Source organism: Emiliania huxleyi (assembly GCF_000372725.1).
Source record: "Emiliania huxleyi CCMP1516 unplaced genomic scaffold EMIHUscaffold_735, whole genome shotgun sequence".
Lineage (NCBI taxonomy): Eukaryota > Haptophyta > Isochrysidales > Noelaerhabdaceae > Emiliania > Emiliania huxleyi.
In genome coordinates this window covers 4,982-19,902 of record NW_005196490.1, presented here as the reverse complement: position 1 = coordinate 19,902, position 14,921 = coordinate 4,982, and the positions used below count along the sequence as shown (strand labels likewise).

At 66.1% G+C, this 14,921-nt stretch overlaps 6 protein-coding genes across 6 annotated transcripts in view; 3 read left to right on the top strand and 3 right to left on the bottom strand.

Annotated features, from left to right (window-relative positions):
• On the bottom strand, positions 1 to 805 carry EMIHUDRAFT_371958 (hypothetical protein). Its single transcript, XM_005760847.1, has one exon. It carries the CDS (start codon positions 482 to 484, stop codon positions 173 to 175), a length of 312 nt encoding a protein of 103 aa, XP_005760904.1. The 5' UTR covers positions 485 to 805; the 3' UTR covers positions 1 to 172.
• Positions 806 to 5,076: 4,271 nt separating this feature from the next.
• EMIHUDRAFT_446345 (hypothetical protein) lies at positions 5,077 to 6,172 on the top strand (the record flags this gene model as incomplete). Its single annotated transcript, XM_005760846.1, has 4 exons — positions 5,077 to 5,277; positions 5,349 to 5,490; positions 5,608 to 5,780; positions 5,851 to 6,172. Coding segments are annotated over exons 1-4 (813 nt in total), but the record flags the coding sequence as incomplete, so codon positions are not given.
• Positions 6,173 to 6,693: 521 nt separating this feature from the next.
• On the bottom strand, positions 6,694 to 7,812 carry EMIHUDRAFT_120892 (3-demethylubiquinone-9 3-methyltransferase; the record flags this gene model as incomplete). The annotated part of the gene is made up of 1 exon (XM_005760845.1): positions 6,694 to 7,812. The coding sequence occupies one exon, from the start codon at positions 7,810 to 7,812 to the stop codon at positions 6,694 to 6,696; it is 1,119 nt and encodes a 372-aa protein (XP_005760902.1).
• A 3,700-nt stretch (positions 7,813 to 11,512) lies between these two features.
• EMIHUDRAFT_459972 (hypothetical protein) lies at positions 11,513 to 12,218 on the top strand (the record flags this gene model as incomplete). The annotated part of the gene is made up of 3 exons (XM_005760844.1): positions 11,513 to 11,666; positions 11,742 to 11,930; positions 12,012 to 12,218. The coding sequence occupies exons 2-3, from the start codon at positions 11,787 to 11,789 to the stop codon at positions 12,216 to 12,218; spliced, it is 351 nt and encodes a 116-aa protein (XP_005760901.1). The 5' UTR covers positions 11,513 to 11,666; positions 11,742 to 11,786.
• Positions 12,219 to 13,405: 1,187 nt separating this feature from the next.
• EMIHUDRAFT_446341 (hypothetical protein) lies at positions 13,406 to 14,172 on the top strand. Its single transcript, XM_005760843.1, has one exon. It carries the CDS (start codon positions 13,421 to 13,423, stop codon positions 13,766 to 13,768), a length of 348 nt encoding a protein of 115 aa, XP_005760900.1. The 5' UTR covers positions 13,406 to 13,420; the 3' UTR covers positions 13,769 to 14,172.
• Positions 14,173 to 14,546: 374 nt separating this feature from the next.
• EMIHUDRAFT_120890 (hypothetical protein) overlaps positions 14,547 to 14,921 on the bottom strand; it is a gene marked incomplete at both ends in the record, with an annotated part of 2,161 nt that continues 1,786 nt past the window's right edge. Inside the window, one exon of the mRNA XM_005760842.1 lies at positions 14,547 to 14,648. Within this exon, the coding sequence (XP_005760899.1) occupies positions 14,547 to 14,648 (102 nt within the window). The remainder of the gene's footprint in view (positions 14,649 to 14,921) is intronic.

Below are 14,921 nucleotides of genomic sequence, written 5' to 3'. Positions count from 1 at the left end.
TCGACAGCCCCTCTTCCGAGCCGGCGCGTGGCGACGAGCCGCGGCCAGTGTCGCTGGTTCCTTTGGCGGCGCAGCGTTTATCCCCCCCACCCGCGCCCGCCCGCCCGCCCGCCCGCCCGCCCTCAGGCCTTGCCCCTTCGCAGGCGCGGGAGCGCTCGCCGGCGAGCACCTCCTACCTCTCCTCGCCCGGCTGCTCCCTTGCCCCGTCGCCCGCCGCGCCCTCGCCCGGCCTCAAGAGCTTGGCGGCCTTTGTCCGCCAGCTCAAGGCGTGGGACGAGGCGTGCGCCGACGGCCGCTCGTCGTGCTGGTTCGAGACGGAGGGCGACCTCCCGCGGCTGGCCGGGGAGGCGCTGCTGGCCGAGGCGGCCGCGACGGGCGCGAGGCGGATCGCCTTTGACGCCGTCGCGGCGCGTCTCGAGGCGACCGCGGCGCCGCCGCCGCTTCTCGGCACCGCCTTGGCCGCGTGGCCCACGGGATGGGGCATCGAGGAGGGCAACTTCTGCGGGCTGGCGCACTGGGCTGTGGAGGTGTGGCACGCGGCCGGGTCGGTCGACGCGAGCCGGTGGCAGGTCGAGGCTGACGGAGGGCGCCTCTTCTTTGTGCGGGTCGCGGAAAAGGCCGCATAATCGCGCTCTCCGCCGAGGCCCGCCTCGGCGACGGCGCTCGCCGCGCAGCAGCAGCAGTAGCAGCAGCAGCAGCAGCACGTGATTCTTGACACATGATTACACTACACAGTCCTCCCTTCGGTTGTCGTTTCGACCCTGTTTTTTTCTTCTATCGCAGCGCACTCGCATCTGTGAGCCTAGCGCAGCGCGAACTCGCCGTCTGAGCCTAGCGCAGCGCGAACTCGCTCTGAGCCTAGCGCAGCGCCTCGGAAAACACCATTTTGGCTCGCCAACAAGCCCTCCGCGCCCCCACACCGTTAGGATAATACATTTTTTCGTTTACCTACACTCGTGAGAGAGGCTTGTATCTTAAGCATTCTAAATTCTTCTTTCGGCTCTCCAGCGTGAACCGCAGGCTGGCACTCGCCGCACGCCGCACACGACGATGCTCGGCTCTCACCTCTCCTCCGTCTTCTCGCGCACCGCGGAGGACGAGGCCATCGACGAGGACAGCTACCACGACTCTCGGAGGCGCCAGCTGCAGGCTGCCACGCAGGCCGCTCTCGGAGGCGCCAGCAACTATGCCGCTCGCTTGCGCGCGGAGGAGGAGGAGGAGGAGGAGGAGGAGCGGGACCCGATGGATTCCATGGCATCGGCGAGCGCGCGGAGCGCGCGGCACAGGCACGGCAAGTCAAAGAAGGACAAGAAGAAGTCATCCAAGTCGAAAAAGGACAAGAAGGCGTCGAAGTCGAAGCGGGAGTCCAAGAGGAGTCGCAGCCGCGGGAGCAGCAGCGACAGATCCAGCGCCTCGCCAGCACGCGGGTCGACAAGGCGGAGAGAGGGCGAGGTACTCGGCGCCGGATGCCCGGCAGCCGCAACCTCGCAACCGCCGCCGCCTCCGCCTCCACCTCCGCCGCCTCCGCCGCCTCCGCCGCCTCCGCCTCCACCGCCCCACCACCCGCACCCGCACCCGCCGCTACAGTCGCACCCGCACCCACACCCGCCGCCTCCGCCTCCGCCTCCGCCTCCGCCTCCGCTTCCGCTTCCGCCTCTCCACGGCGCCGGCGCGCGCGTCGACGAGGACGACTACCTCGCGCGCAGCCGGCGGCGCAAGGAGCAGCTGCAGCGGGAGGCGCCGGTGCCCTACATCCACGGGCCGCGCGAGGACGAGAACCCAATCATCGACTACATCATCAAGACGCACAAGTACACCCGCGCGGGCAGGCTCGCCAAGCCGTCCACCGCCGCCGGCGCGCCTCTGCGCGGCGTCGCCCGTGCGGACCACGAGAGCCTCGCCTCGGTGCTCGTGTCGACGCAGGCCTTCAACACGCTCGAGGACTCGCGCCAGCTCTCGGCCGCGCACGAGCGGCTCGCGGCGGTCACCCACGGCGCGCACCTGGCTCCGCCTGTGCTGCTCACCGAGCGGCTCAACCAGGACTACGTCAAGGACCGGCAGGCGGCGGGGCTGCCCGCCGCGTTTGGGGCGAAGCAGCCCGCCGGACTCGCAGAGGAGCAGGAGGAGTCTGCGGCGGTCGACGTGCCGGGCGGCGCCGCGGCGCCCTCGCTCTACTCCCGCGCGGGCGAGGGCCTTGTCGCGCCTCGCGCCGACCCGCCGCTCCGCCGGCGGACTGTCGACCGAGAGAGGCTCGTCTCGAGCTGGAGCCACGACAAGTTTGGCTCGGCGAGCCGCTCGCCGTCGCGCTCGCCGTCGCGCTCTCGCTCCCGCAGCCGCGACGCGGACCGCGGCCGATCGCGGAGCGGCGATCGCCCAGCGCGCGGCGAGCAGGCGTCTGGGCGCAGCGAGCGGGGCCGCCGCAGCCGCAGCCGCAGCCGCAGCCGCCGCCGCCGTAGCCGCAGTCCCGACTATGGCGAATACCGGGGGAGCGGTCGGCCGCCGCCCCCTGAGCGCCCCTCGCCGACGTACTCGCCGCTACGGTGACAACAGAAATGTGGTTGTGGACCTTTATTTGTATGTTGACCTCGCTTTGCCTGTGCTATCTCCGTCCGCGCGTGCCTCTTCCCTTTGTTGGTCGATTGTCCTATAAGTAAAAGGACGCAACCGCGAGGGAAGAATATTCTCCGACGGTTCCGACATGTCCGACGGGCAGATCGGGCTCGAGTTTCGTTGTGCGAGGGAGTTTTCTTGTGAAATTCTTGTCTTATCACTGTGAAGCTGAGCTTCTAGGGGACGCGCGCTCTCGGTCACACGAAGTTGAGGCGGCCGTCGGTTGGTATGGCTTCTCCATCCCCGCCGCCGCAGCGAGACTCATGCCGGCCGAAGCAGCCGCCGGGCGAGGTTTTGCTGCTCGAGCGGCCGTACCTCGAGGTGGAGATACCTCGGTACGAGCATGCGTTTGTTGCGCTCATTGCGCCGGGTCTCGCCGGCACTGAGCGGAGTGCAGTCTACAACCTCCTCTGGTCCAGCGCGAAGCGGTTTGCAGAAACGCGCCCCAATCTCGACATTCTCTTTGCGGAGGCTGTCGTCGAAGCCCATGCGCACGACAGGGTGCCAATCGAGGAGGCTGGCGGTGCGATGTGCCTCTTCATTTCTCGTGCCCACCGCAACCCGCGAATCGCCCAGGCAGCATGCCGGCGTCGCGGAGCATGGTCCAGCCCTGATGGCATGTACAGGTGGGTCGAAGCGGCGCTCGTGGAACAGAAAACACACCCTTCCAAGTTCCCTCTCTCGCCAGCAGGACCTTCCCTGACTCGCGCCGTCGAGGTGTCTGGCTTTGAGGAGGGGCTGCAGAGCTTTGTTCGGCGCACCCGGGGGCCATCGTTCCGCGCCTTCAACCCTTCTGTCCACACTGATGCGGGGAACACCGCTGCGTGGGTGGCGTTCCGCGTATCAAACAACACGCGCTGCTCCGGGACCGACATCTGGAAGTACAAGGGGCTCGACGAGATGCTACTCTCCGACGTGGCGACCTGCGAGCTCGGCTCGGACCTGCGGCCAGCGCCAGGGTCGTGCCGTTACCTGGAAGTGAGCTTCGAGGCCCTCGCGGCGCAAAGTGTGCACGAAGGCGGACCTTGGACCGCGGCGGCGGGATTCATCCGAGGCTTTGAGGACCCGCGCCTCTTCCGCCTCAACGGGCAGCTCGCGCTCCTGTTCACGGTGACGGTCCACGTGTGGCGCGTCGGGGCTCCGGGCTGCCGTGTTGCCGTCGCCCTTCTCGACGACGAGCGGCACCATGCGACGTCAGCGGTCCTGCTGTCTGTGGATCCGAGGGCCGACAAGGCCTACAGGGCCTACTCGGCCGCGCGCTTTGAGAAGAACTGGGTGCCTCTGGTGGTTGGCGAGGCGCCGAGCCAGACGCTGCTAGTGGCCTACTCTCTCAAGCCGCTAATTGTCCTCCGGCCATCGCTGCGCGACGGCTCGTGCGCCCGGGTCATCCTCTCCCTTTCGCAGAACGGGGCCGTCGCCCTCACCGAGGCGCCGCTGCTCGAATCGGCGGCATTCGCATTTGGCGAGGAATCCGGGAGTGGCCACGACGAGCTTCGCGGAGGCTCGCCGTTTGTGCGAGTCGCGGACGGTCGGTGGCTGGCGCTGGCACACGTGCGGCACGAGCTCTACACAGGCCCGCTCTACACCCACAACCTCGTCGAGCTGCAGCCCTCGGGGCAAAACTTGGAGGCGCACGTCGCCTCGCCCTTCCGCCTACCGTCATCAAACACCACCGAGGCGAGGAAGCAGGCGATTCAGATGGTGATGGGGCTCGCGGTGCGCTCCGAGCCGGCCGGCGACGGCTCGACGACGCTCCTCGTCTCGTACGGCGTCGGAGATTGCAGCGCCCACCTCGCCGTCGTCCCGCTCGAGCACGCGCGCAGTCCGCCCAAACACAAGCATGCCGCCGGTCCGAGACGGCGCGTGACCATGCCGCTGGGAGGGGCGCCCGCGTTGTTGTGACACACACGCGGGTACGCAGAACACACACGATTCGGCGTGTGCGCGCTTCCCCCGTAGTTAGTACGGAGCTAAAGTGTCTACCTTGGTAGTAAACTAACTACGAGAGATGAAGAAACAAAGTCAAAGAATTTCGCGGAAATTTTCTTTCGACTTCCCGTGCCTAACAGCTCAAAAATCTCTAACATCGAAGCGCCGGGCACCAGAAAAAAAGTGAAAGAAAGAAAGAAAGAAAGAAAGAAAACAGACAGGGGAAATTTTTTTCCGCGGCCTGTGTTGGGCGGCGGCCGGCGTGCTTGAGCTGCCACGCCCACTCACGCCACAATGCTGCTCCTTTTATTCTCGGCGCCCAGCTGTTCGACTTCGCAAGCACTCACGCTGCGGCGGCTGTCTCACGCCGTGACGGAAGCCTGCGGATCCATCGCGCTAGATCGGGATGGCTGGCTCGAGCCGGAGGCGGTGGCGGCGGCAGCGGCGTGGGCCATCGGCGAACTGAGGTCGGAGGGCGGGTCGCAGCAGCCCGAGACATCGCTACCTCCTTTGAGGCCGCAGGGCGAGTTCCGGTTCGCTCCAGCGTCCACCGCGGCCACGATGCGGCTTGCGACAGAGGAGCGATACAGCGCGGTGGCAGACGCAGCGCACGGCGGCGACGGCACGGCGCAGCACACCCTCGGCCTATTGCACTACTCCGGCGTCGGAGGTGCGCAGAGGGACGAGCGTGAGTCCGCCTACTGGCACGCTGCAGCCGCCGTCGCGGGCAACGTCGAGGCTCGCCTCCCTCTAGCCCTTTGCCGCAGCCCTGTGTGCCCGCGCGCAACTTCACCGGCCACGTCGCGCAGGCGCTCGCCACGCTGGGCGGCTGCGTGCGGCGAGGCGTCGGAGCCGAGCTCGACGAGGCGGCCGGCCTCGACATCATCACTGCATGTGCGGCAGCTGGCTCGCCCGTCGGGCTGGTCAAGCTGGGCGTCTGCCACGAGGACGGCGCTGCTCGTCGTAGATTGCTCACAGACCGCCCAGCCTGCTCAGCCAGCGGAGACCCTCGTCTCCCTCTCGACGGCTCCTCCCGTCGGCAGCACTCTCCTCCTCCTTCCATCGCAGGCGATCTGCCCGGCAAGCCCGCTGATGCGCAGCGAGCAGCCGCCCTCTTCGAGTCCGCAGCCTCGGTGTGGGTTGGAGGCGAGCCACCGAGCGAGAGCGAGTCGGAGAGCGAGGCGTCTCCTCCGCCGCGCCGCAGATCGGCCCTCGCCCTCTTCCAGCACGGCTTTGCTCAGGCTCGCCTCGGCAGCCGTCGCACTTCCCTGCGGCGAGCCTGGCTGGTGAGCCCGGCTCGCCTCTGTGCAGGTTTACGGCATCGGCACGCGGCGGGACGTCGAGGCGGGCGCTGCGGCGTGGCTCTCTGCTGCGAAGCTGGCCCCGGACGACGGTGCGGAGGAGGCAGCGTGGGGCCTCTACTCCGAGCAGGACGCCAGCCCAGCCGTGCAGCCGCGAGGCCGGGCTGTAGGAGAGCTCTTCACCCGTCCCCGCCCTTCCGAGCAGGGAAGCCTCTCGCCGGCGCTGCGCCGGCGCGTCCACCCCGACCGCTGCTTGCGCCTCTCCGCCGCCCTCGAATACGCTCCTGCTGTCGCTGAGCTTGCGCGCCGCGGCGAGCGGACGGGTCAGCGCGACGAGGCCGCGGAGGGGGAGCGGCGGCGCAAGCGTTTCACGCGGCAGGAGCTCAGCAAGGCCCGCTCGTGGACCGGTCGCGACGAGAGGGCGGAGGCTTATCTCGAGCAGCTGTTGGGTGGGGGCGGCCTGTGAAGCAGCTCAGCCGGTCGACTCTCGTTGATGCGGCAAGTCCTGTGTCGCTGTGTTTACTAGCAACTCGGCGAGCGTCTCATGAGCGAGGAGAAAGCAAGAGAGTCGACCGAGAGAGACCTCCAGTGTCCAGAGAGAACTGCGAAACTGGGGGCGTCTCCCACCAACCAGAGGGACTTGCGGAGTCGAGAGATAATATATTAAAAGAACATACTTTACACACACACACACACACACACACACACACACACACACACACACAAGACAGACTACACACGCGATATTATCATAACATTAAGCAATGTTCTTTATTGTGGTTTGCACCGCTTCTGCGCCTCCGTGGCCTGCTCGCACTGGTTCGTTGGTTTGGGAGGCCTGCGATCAAGGACGTCACGTCGTCGCGCTCCGGCGGAAGCGCTGCATGTCGCTCTGCAGTGTCGGCCCCGCCGCACCGCCGCTCGAGAGGGGCGCGAGCTGCGCCCAGCCGAGGTAGTTGACATCGAGCGAGGAGACCTCGACGAAGTGCGAGAGCGGCGGGGGGGGCAGCTTGCCGCTCGGGAGGGCCCGCGCGGCGGAGCGGAGCAGCTTGCGCGGGTCGAGCTCGACGGTGGGCGCCATGCCTCGGAACTGCGCCGTGTCGACGAGGAAGCCGTTCGCCTGCGTGGGCCAGCACAGGCGGCGAGGCCGGGTGAGGGTGCGGGGCGCGGCGGGGTGCGGTGGGGAGGGGCGGTCCTGCAGCAGGAAGGCCGCCTCGTGCGGCTTGAGGAAGAGCCGCCAGTCGTGCACCCGCGGCGGCACGAGCTGCAGCACCTCCTCCGCCAGCACGATCGCCGCGAGGTACGACTTGTACGTCCGGTTGATCGTGTCAAAGACCAGGACGCCGCCCGGCTTGAGCACACGCCGCACCTCGGCCACCGCGGCCGGCAAATCGAGCAGGTGCTCCATCACGTCCGCCATCAGCACGCCGTCGAAGGAGTCGTCCGGGAAGGCCGACAGGTCGTAGGCGTCGCCCGCCGCGAACACGGTTCGGTCGGCGAGCCCTCGCGCGCGCGCGTGGGCGCGAGCCTCGTCGAGCGCGCGCGCGGCCGGGTCGATCCCGGTCATCTGGTAGCCGAGCGAAGCGAGCGCGACAGTTGCGATGCCGCCGCCACACCCGACCTCGAGGTAGGCGCCAGGCCGCCCAGGCGGCAGCCCGAGCTGCTGTCGCCAGACGCGGTCAAAGTAGGGGATGCGCGCCGTGTTGAGGAGCTGCAGGGTGGCGAGCTGGTCGGTCGGGTCGTCCGAGTGCCAGCTCGAGCCGACTGTATCGTCGTCGTAGACGTCGTTGTCGATGCTCGAGCTGCCCGCTGCGATCGGTTCGATTCGGCTCGGAAACTCGAGCGGCGGCACGAGCTCGGGGAGCCGCTTCCCGACGGCAGTGATGGCGCCGCGCGCAGCCCGCACGCCGCCTCCGAGCACGGCGGCGGAGCCAACTCGAGCGGCGACCGCCTTGGCGAAGCGCGTCGCCATAGTGTGTTCGCGCGCAACCAGGAAGGCTGCCCGGAAGAGTCGATGTGGCGCAAGAAAAGGGCGCAGACTTGGATTGGCAGAGCGTCCTCCCATCCCTCCCTTGGGTTGTCCGTTTTCTTTCTTTCTTTCTGCGTTTCTTTTACTAGCTCCGAGTAGAGGGTGCGCTCCGCTGCTAGGGGAAACCCAAAGCGCGGACTATCCCTCGGAGACCTAGCTCCGAGTAGAGGGGGCGTTCTTTCTGCAGTCGTTAAGTAAGGGGAACCCGGTACGGAACTATCCCTCGGAGACCCGTGTTATGGCCCTGCGAACGCGCACCCCCCCCCTAAGGGCTAGGGCTCTAGCTAGCCCGCAACCCGATACCAATTATCCGGCCCGCTGGGTGTGCGCTTCTCTTAGCTCCCCGGCCCTGGGCGTGCTGCTGATGACTACACTCCAAGTTGCTCCAAGTGCTCCCTCGCGCACAACATTAGGCACGGGACTGTGGCGCGCACTGCGTCGGGAAAGAATTTCAGGAGGCTGCAATCTGGGCGCACTGGACTGACTTTTCACGTGGAGACCACAAAACCTGCCCTGTGGTTTTCCGTCTTGCCCTCACGGCGTGCAGCATATGCTAGGATCATTGGATCAGACTACCCTGGATCCTAGCTAGGTGGAGATAGAGACAGATGGCTGGGCAGCCTCACTCAAAGCGGTGTGTCCAAACGGCTACTCGCGCGCGTGACCGCTCGCTCGCGCAAGGGCAAGAGCAATACCCGCCTACAAGCCCCTGTCCAGCAGACTGGCACGAGAACAGAAGAAAAAAGAAGGAACCGTCTATCAACACTGGGAACGGGGCTGGTCGGAGCCGCCTTAGCGACTCCTGCGACAAGAAGAATTTTACCCCGCATTGGGAGAAAAGAAAATGCGAGAAATAACGGCTTCGCTCCTGCTTCCCGCGAGAACGATAGGCCCGAGCCCCAGCCCGGAAGCCTCATGATGTCTCTGAAGCCCAGCGGGCTCAGCGACGCCCTGGCTGTCCTGCGCTCGTGGGACGGGCAGCCTGATGCCTCCGCCAGCAGCCGAGTCACGTCGACGCCGCCTCGCGCAGCGCTCGCGGCCGCCGCAGCGGTGAGGGAGGAGCGGCATGCCCGCTATCGCGATGAGCTTCAGGTCGCCGAGGACCGCCGCGGAAGAGTGCAGGCTCCGCGGCCGCCAAAGGTGCGCGCGGACCGATCTGCCGGCGGCGGGAAACCAGCACAGGAGGCGCGGCCGCTGCCACCGCCAAAGAAGCCTTCGGTGCCACCGCCGGTCGAGTCGATGCTTCCGCAGCCGCCGTCACCGCCACTGGCCAACGGGCGCCCCGGCGGGCGCAAGCTGCGACGGCTGTCCGCGGTGCCCAACTATTCGGACGAGTGGTCGCCGAGCTCAGAGGAGGTGCAGGAGACGCAGCCGCCGCCGCTGCCGAAGCGGCCACTGCCGCCACAGCAGCCCATCGATTCGACGCCGGCGCTGACTTCGCAGCCGCCGTCTGATTCGACGAAGCCGCCGCCGCCGCCGCCGCCGCCAGCAGATTCGACGCCTGCGCCGCTGTCGCAGCCGCCAGCAGATTCGATGCTTGCGCCGCTCCCGCAACCGCCATCACCGCCGCTGGCCAACGGCCGGTCCACCGGCGCGCGCAAGCTGCGACGGCTCTCCGCGGTGCCCAACTACTCGGACGACTGGCGCGACCTCGCGCTCCCCGGCGACGAGGAGCTGGGAGAGCGGGCCACGTCGCGTGAGGCGCCGCCAAAGCAGAGCCGCCGCCGCACGAAGCAAGCGCCCACCCCTTTGACCGTCGATCGCGTGTCCTAGACGGAAGGCGCCACGCACAGAGGGTCGCTTTCGAGCACACAGTGTCGGGGCTGGACTCTCCAGCAGAGGCCACCGCTCGACCATCTCGCAACCGCCCGGACTGACTAGGCCCAAGTCGCAATCTGTCCTGTCTGTGACACTGTGAGCTCTCAGGTGTAGTCTGTAGAGAGACTAGTACTGTGGCGTCCTAGGCAGGCGCTAGCATCTTGTACTCTCTGTAAGGTAAGGTACGGTAAGGCACGGTAAGGTAAGGTAAGGTAAGGTAAGGTAAACTTCTCCACACGGCACGCGCGCGCAACTGAGAGTGGGGCAGCGGTGAGGGCGAGCTCGTTCATGTATCATGACGGCAAATCTCGGATGCGAAGTGGAAGCTGAATTACGAGAAACAAGAAACCGATTTTTCGCCCCTTCGTCGATCTACGTACTCTATCGAGGCCTTGGCGTCTACGCCCTTCGCGTGCGCTTCCTGTCTGCCGACGAGAGGGGCACGGGCAGAGGCGTGCTCCGTGGCCTGGAAGAGGAACCAGAGCCATAGACTCTAGAGCGAACGTCTACTTTAGAGGTTTAGAGGAGGAACCAGAGGACTCTTGGAACGACACGTTCAGTCAGCGCAAGGCCAAAGCCCAAAGGGAACCGGAGCACGAGGTGAGTAGATAGGATTTGTCCGAATCGCGACAGGTCTACAGCCTCCCCTCTGGCCGTGTCGCGATTCGCGTGTCCGCGATTCGCTCCTATGCACCTGCAAAAAAAGAAAGAAAACACCGGGCCAAGGGAGGGATGGGAGGACGGCACGCCGCCACCACACAAGGATTTTAGGGGAGAATGCTAGCCGTCGCGAGACGCGGTACTTGGTCTTGGAGCACTTGGAGTGCAGTTGGCAGCCTCACATCCAGGGCCGGGGAGCTAAGAAGCGCACCCAGCGGGCCGGATGATCGGGATCGGGTTGCGGGCAAGAGAGCCCTAGCCCCGGGGGTGCGCGTTCGCAGGGAAAGGGCCTTAAAGTAAACACGGGTCCCCGAGGGTTAGCTCTGCGCTCCGGGTTTCCCCTAGCAGCGGAACGCCCCCTCTTACTCGGGGCTAGTAGACACCAGACACTAGCACGACAACACACACATTCCTCACTGACATCACCGCTCGGAACCCCCCCGCTCCGCGCACGGTCTCCTCACCCCCCCACCGAGGGGGGCCCTCTCTCCCCTCGGTCCTCCCTCCTGTTCGCCTTCCGATGGTTCCGCGATGACTGTGGGGCCCGACCTCCCCTCCTAGCCTTCTTTGGCCGCGGCCCCGCCACCGTTTCGTCTTCTCTGCCTGATCCCGCTGACTCCGCCTCCGGCGACCCCGCTCCCGACCCCTTGGGCGAGGACGGTGGCATCGGGTCACACCCACTTCCACCCCCGGGAAGTCGAGCCCGCTCTCTCCCTGGTCGGCGAGTCGTGCCCGCACCCGCGGCCTCTCTATCGTCCTTGGCTCGCCCCCCCCCTCCGCCGGCTCCTCTCCAGGCTCGGGGAGGCGTGGCCCTCCCTGTCGAAGGTCGCGGTGATCCGGTTGCCACTGCGACGGGCCTTCCCCCGGTGAGCTCGTACGTCCCGACTCCACTCGCAGAGGCCGCGTCAGCTCATCCCTCGCCTCCTCCGACAGCTGGCCCCAAGCCCCCCCTGGGGCCCTCCGGCGTCGGCCTTCCGGCTCGCCGGCGGGTCCGCTATCGTACTGCGGCAACTCCCCTCCCCCATCTCCTCCTCCCGGGTACACCAGGTTATTCCGCGTGTGCATAGTTTGTTTCTTTTCCAGTGTGCCGGTGATAGTACTGTGTGCTGTGAGAGAGAGATGTGTCTTTAAATTCTTTTCCAGCGCGAGCCTGACTGTCAATGCTGAGCTCTCCCAACAAGCTTCTTTGCTTGCTGCTCAGCCTCCTCTGCTGCCCAGCCAGCGGCCTCCTCGTCGCCCCCGCTCGGCCCGGGCTGCGTGCGACGCGGTGCGGCGTGGCCAGGCTGCAGGGCGAGACGGATATCGCTAAGGATGACCGGGCGCGCTCTGCCTTCCCGAGCTCATAGCCGCCGCAGCCCGCCGCATCCTGGTCCGACCGAACCGGGCCTGCGCAGGTGCTGGTGACCATCGAGTCGCTCTCAAGCGACTATCGGCTGCAGATGGAGGCTGCGCTCGAGGAGCGCAACAAGGAGCGGATTCTGACCGGGCAGCCGCGGTATGAGGATATCGAGGATATGGTGACCAAGTACCAGGAGTTCGAGGGCGAGAAGCTGGGCATGTCGCGCGCCGAGGCGGAGGATGCGGTGCAGCGGCCCTACCTGACCTCGGGGATATGGCCGGCGGCGGGATCGGGCGGCGCGCGAGCCTGCTTGCTTGGTCCGCAGGTGCTCAGCTACCTGCAGAAGAAGGCGCTCATGGATGAGGGCGCCTACAGCGGCGACCCGCAAGAGGCGCCCTCTGCCGGCAAGCGCAGAGCGGATTCCCTTCGTAACTGTCTGCCGCCTCGGCCGCAGGTGATCACTTTCGTGCTGCTTGGTGCGCTGGTCGTCGGCGTCGGCTATAACCTCATAGTGAACGGCATACCGCAGTGAAGTAGTTGGTGGCGTGCGATTAAAGGTAAAGCGAGACTCGGCTCCTGGCCGCCCTCATCAGCAGAGCCGCGCCTGCAGTTAAATTTGAATGTCCTACTGGACCAGTTGAGGCTACAGTACGAGAGTTGAGAGAGAGGCTGTCAATTGTCGCATGTGCGCATGTGTGTGCGCCGCGCGCGGGACCGTACATGTTGCGTATACTGTAGAGCCGTATTCGGGCGATGTAAATAAATAAATAAAACGGTCAAACTCTGGTTCCTCATGTCCCGCCCGGCCACGCACGCAAAACACAAAACAAACATCTCTCTCTCTGTTGTGCGAGGCGTGAACCGAGAGAGATTTTTATTAACCAACAAGAAATCACGAACCGCGCCATTCGCTCTCACCTGGCAACCCTGTCTGCACGTCTCGCGCGCGCGTGAACAGGGCTCCAGGCCCCAAATTACGTGTGAGTGTTAGAGTTGTTTGGTATTGCTAAAAATCTCTCTCTCGCACGCAAGAGAAGAGAACGCACGCCAGTCGCCCACGCCCGCGCTCTGCCCCCCTCTCGGCAGAGAGAAGCGCACGCGATCGCGAAGGGCGTAGTGTAGAACGTGAACGCGGATCGGCGCGTCATTTTCAAGACCCTCTTCATGCTTGCAAGCCGCGAGGTGCAGCTTCGGAATCGCGTACCGGAGGCAGGGGGTGCACCGGGGAAGACAGGTTATTGGCCTTGCGCTGAGACTGAACGTGTCGTTCCAAGAGTGTACGGCTCTGGTTCCTCTAGAGTAATCACCGCCGGAGCGTCAAAGGGCAGTGGAACGGTTGCGGCGCGGCGCGGCCGCTTGGCGGCGGACATCGGGGCGCGGTGGAGGCGCCGAAGAAACCACCCTCAAATTAAGACCACACTGCGCCCCGATGTGGGTTGTCTGTTTTCTTTCTTTCTTTCTCTGCGGATACCCGACGGCAGTGGATGAGAGTAAAGAAAGCGAGAGAGAGGCTCCGGGTCTCAGCGCCGGTGTTCTGAGCGTTCTGAGAACGCATTCCGAGCCGTGCCATTCTGATCATTCCCCGTACCTTGCCAATTCAGACTGTCGGTGTCGGATTGGAGATGGCGTCCAGCGGCCCGCGGTGCTGGCCGTCGGGTGGCGGCCGGATAGCGCCGCACCCTGGGCTTATTTTTTTTCCTAATTCAGCTTCCTTCGCATCGAGATTTTGCCGTCATGAAGCTCGCCCTCACCGCTGCCCTTCTCTCAGTTGCGGAGGCTCTGGTCTCCTCGCCCGCGCTGCGCCCGGCGCAGAGCAAGCTCGCTGCCTCCAAGCTCGCGCCGACCATGTCTATGGAGACGACCGCGCTCGCCTCCATCTCTGAGTCGCTCGCCGGCGTCGTTGCGGTCGACGGCGGCACCATTGGCCTGGACGTGTCGTTCGGCGCCTTCCTGGCGACCATCCTGGGCCTCTTCATCCCGGTGGTCTTCCTCGTCACCCTGTACATCCAGTCCGAGGCGCAGGGCACCGCGACCACTTTCCGCGACCCCGACTCGCGCGGCGGCAAGCGCTTTGATGCTTGAGTGTCACGGGCGCGGGGTAGGAGGTGTTGCGTGGCGCGCCGGCGGCGGGGGGCGTGGGGGGGGGGCGACCGGAAAGCACAGTTCCGGCGCCCCGCCCCCTGAGAGCGGCGAACTGCAGGCGCAGCAGGGCACCGGCGCGGGCGGGCGCGCGCGGGGCGTGCACGTGCACTGCTGTTGAGGGCTAGAGCGGGCGTTCGCCTGGCCTTCCTCAGCAGTGCCACCACGACCCGCGTTCGTCTGCGGCTTCTACGCTTGTGGTGGGTGGGTTGGGAGGGGTCTCTTTCGCGCCGCGCGCCGGCGCGTGGAGAAGCCCCCCCCAGGCGCCTGCGTCATGCTGTCGAATTCTGCCCTGCTGCGCGGTCTGTCTCTCGGCGTTCTTGATATGTGATTTTGACCAGAACAAACACGGGGCCGGCCCCAGCAGCAGCGCTGCCCGGCGGGCAGCAGTGCGGGCTGCGCACTGCGCACAGGCACACGGCACAGGTCGCAGCGCGGGTGCAGGAGACGGCCACGCGACGTTTTCCACGGGCCACACGGCCCGGGGCGCCTGGGTGGGCCTGGCCGGGCCGACGTGCGACGTGGCACAACCGGGCTTTCCGGGGTCGCGGGGCGGGGGGATGGATAATGCTAATGGCGCACGCTCTCTCTCGTGGACGACTCACCGGACGGAAACGCGAACCACAACCGCCAGGGTGCAGGGAGAACACGAGAACACCTGGGGCTCAGCTGCACGCAGCCGCTCTACACACAGCCCACACGCCACTGCGCGAGAGCAGCCTCAGCTAGCTGCCGAGTTGTCTCCGTAAGCAAGCTCGAGCTGAGCCCCTCTGAGCATCTCGGCCGCATCACGGACCAGAGGCGCCGCCTCGCCGTGCACCGCCTGCCGGGCAAGGAGGGGGAAAGGGGCGGGGGGCTCTGTGTCGCTGTGCGGAGCTGCGGCGGGGCAGAAGCTGGGCGCACGCCTGCAGCACCTCGGTGGCGCGGCGCAAGTACCCGACGCTATCTCTTAGTTAGGCCTAAATGGGGCGTGCAACTTGCCTTACTCGCCATAAGCAGGTATGCAGGTTAAGCGAACCATCTTGGTCCCTCCGACAAACCCGCCGCTGGAGTGCGACCCTTACGCCATCATCTTTGACCCTCAGGTCCGTGCCCC

What these genes read in the sequence shown, in the direction of transcription:
- EMIHUDRAFT_371958 (XM_005760847.1), bottom strand. Translation starts at nt 484, where the DNA reads ATGCCCCATCCCGTGGGCCACGCGGCCAAGGCGGTGCCGAGAAGCGGC.
- EMIHUDRAFT_446341 (XM_005760843.1), top strand. Translation starts at nt 13,421, where the DNA reads ATGAAGCTCGCCCTCACCGCTGCCCTTCTCTCAGTTGCGGAGGCTCTG.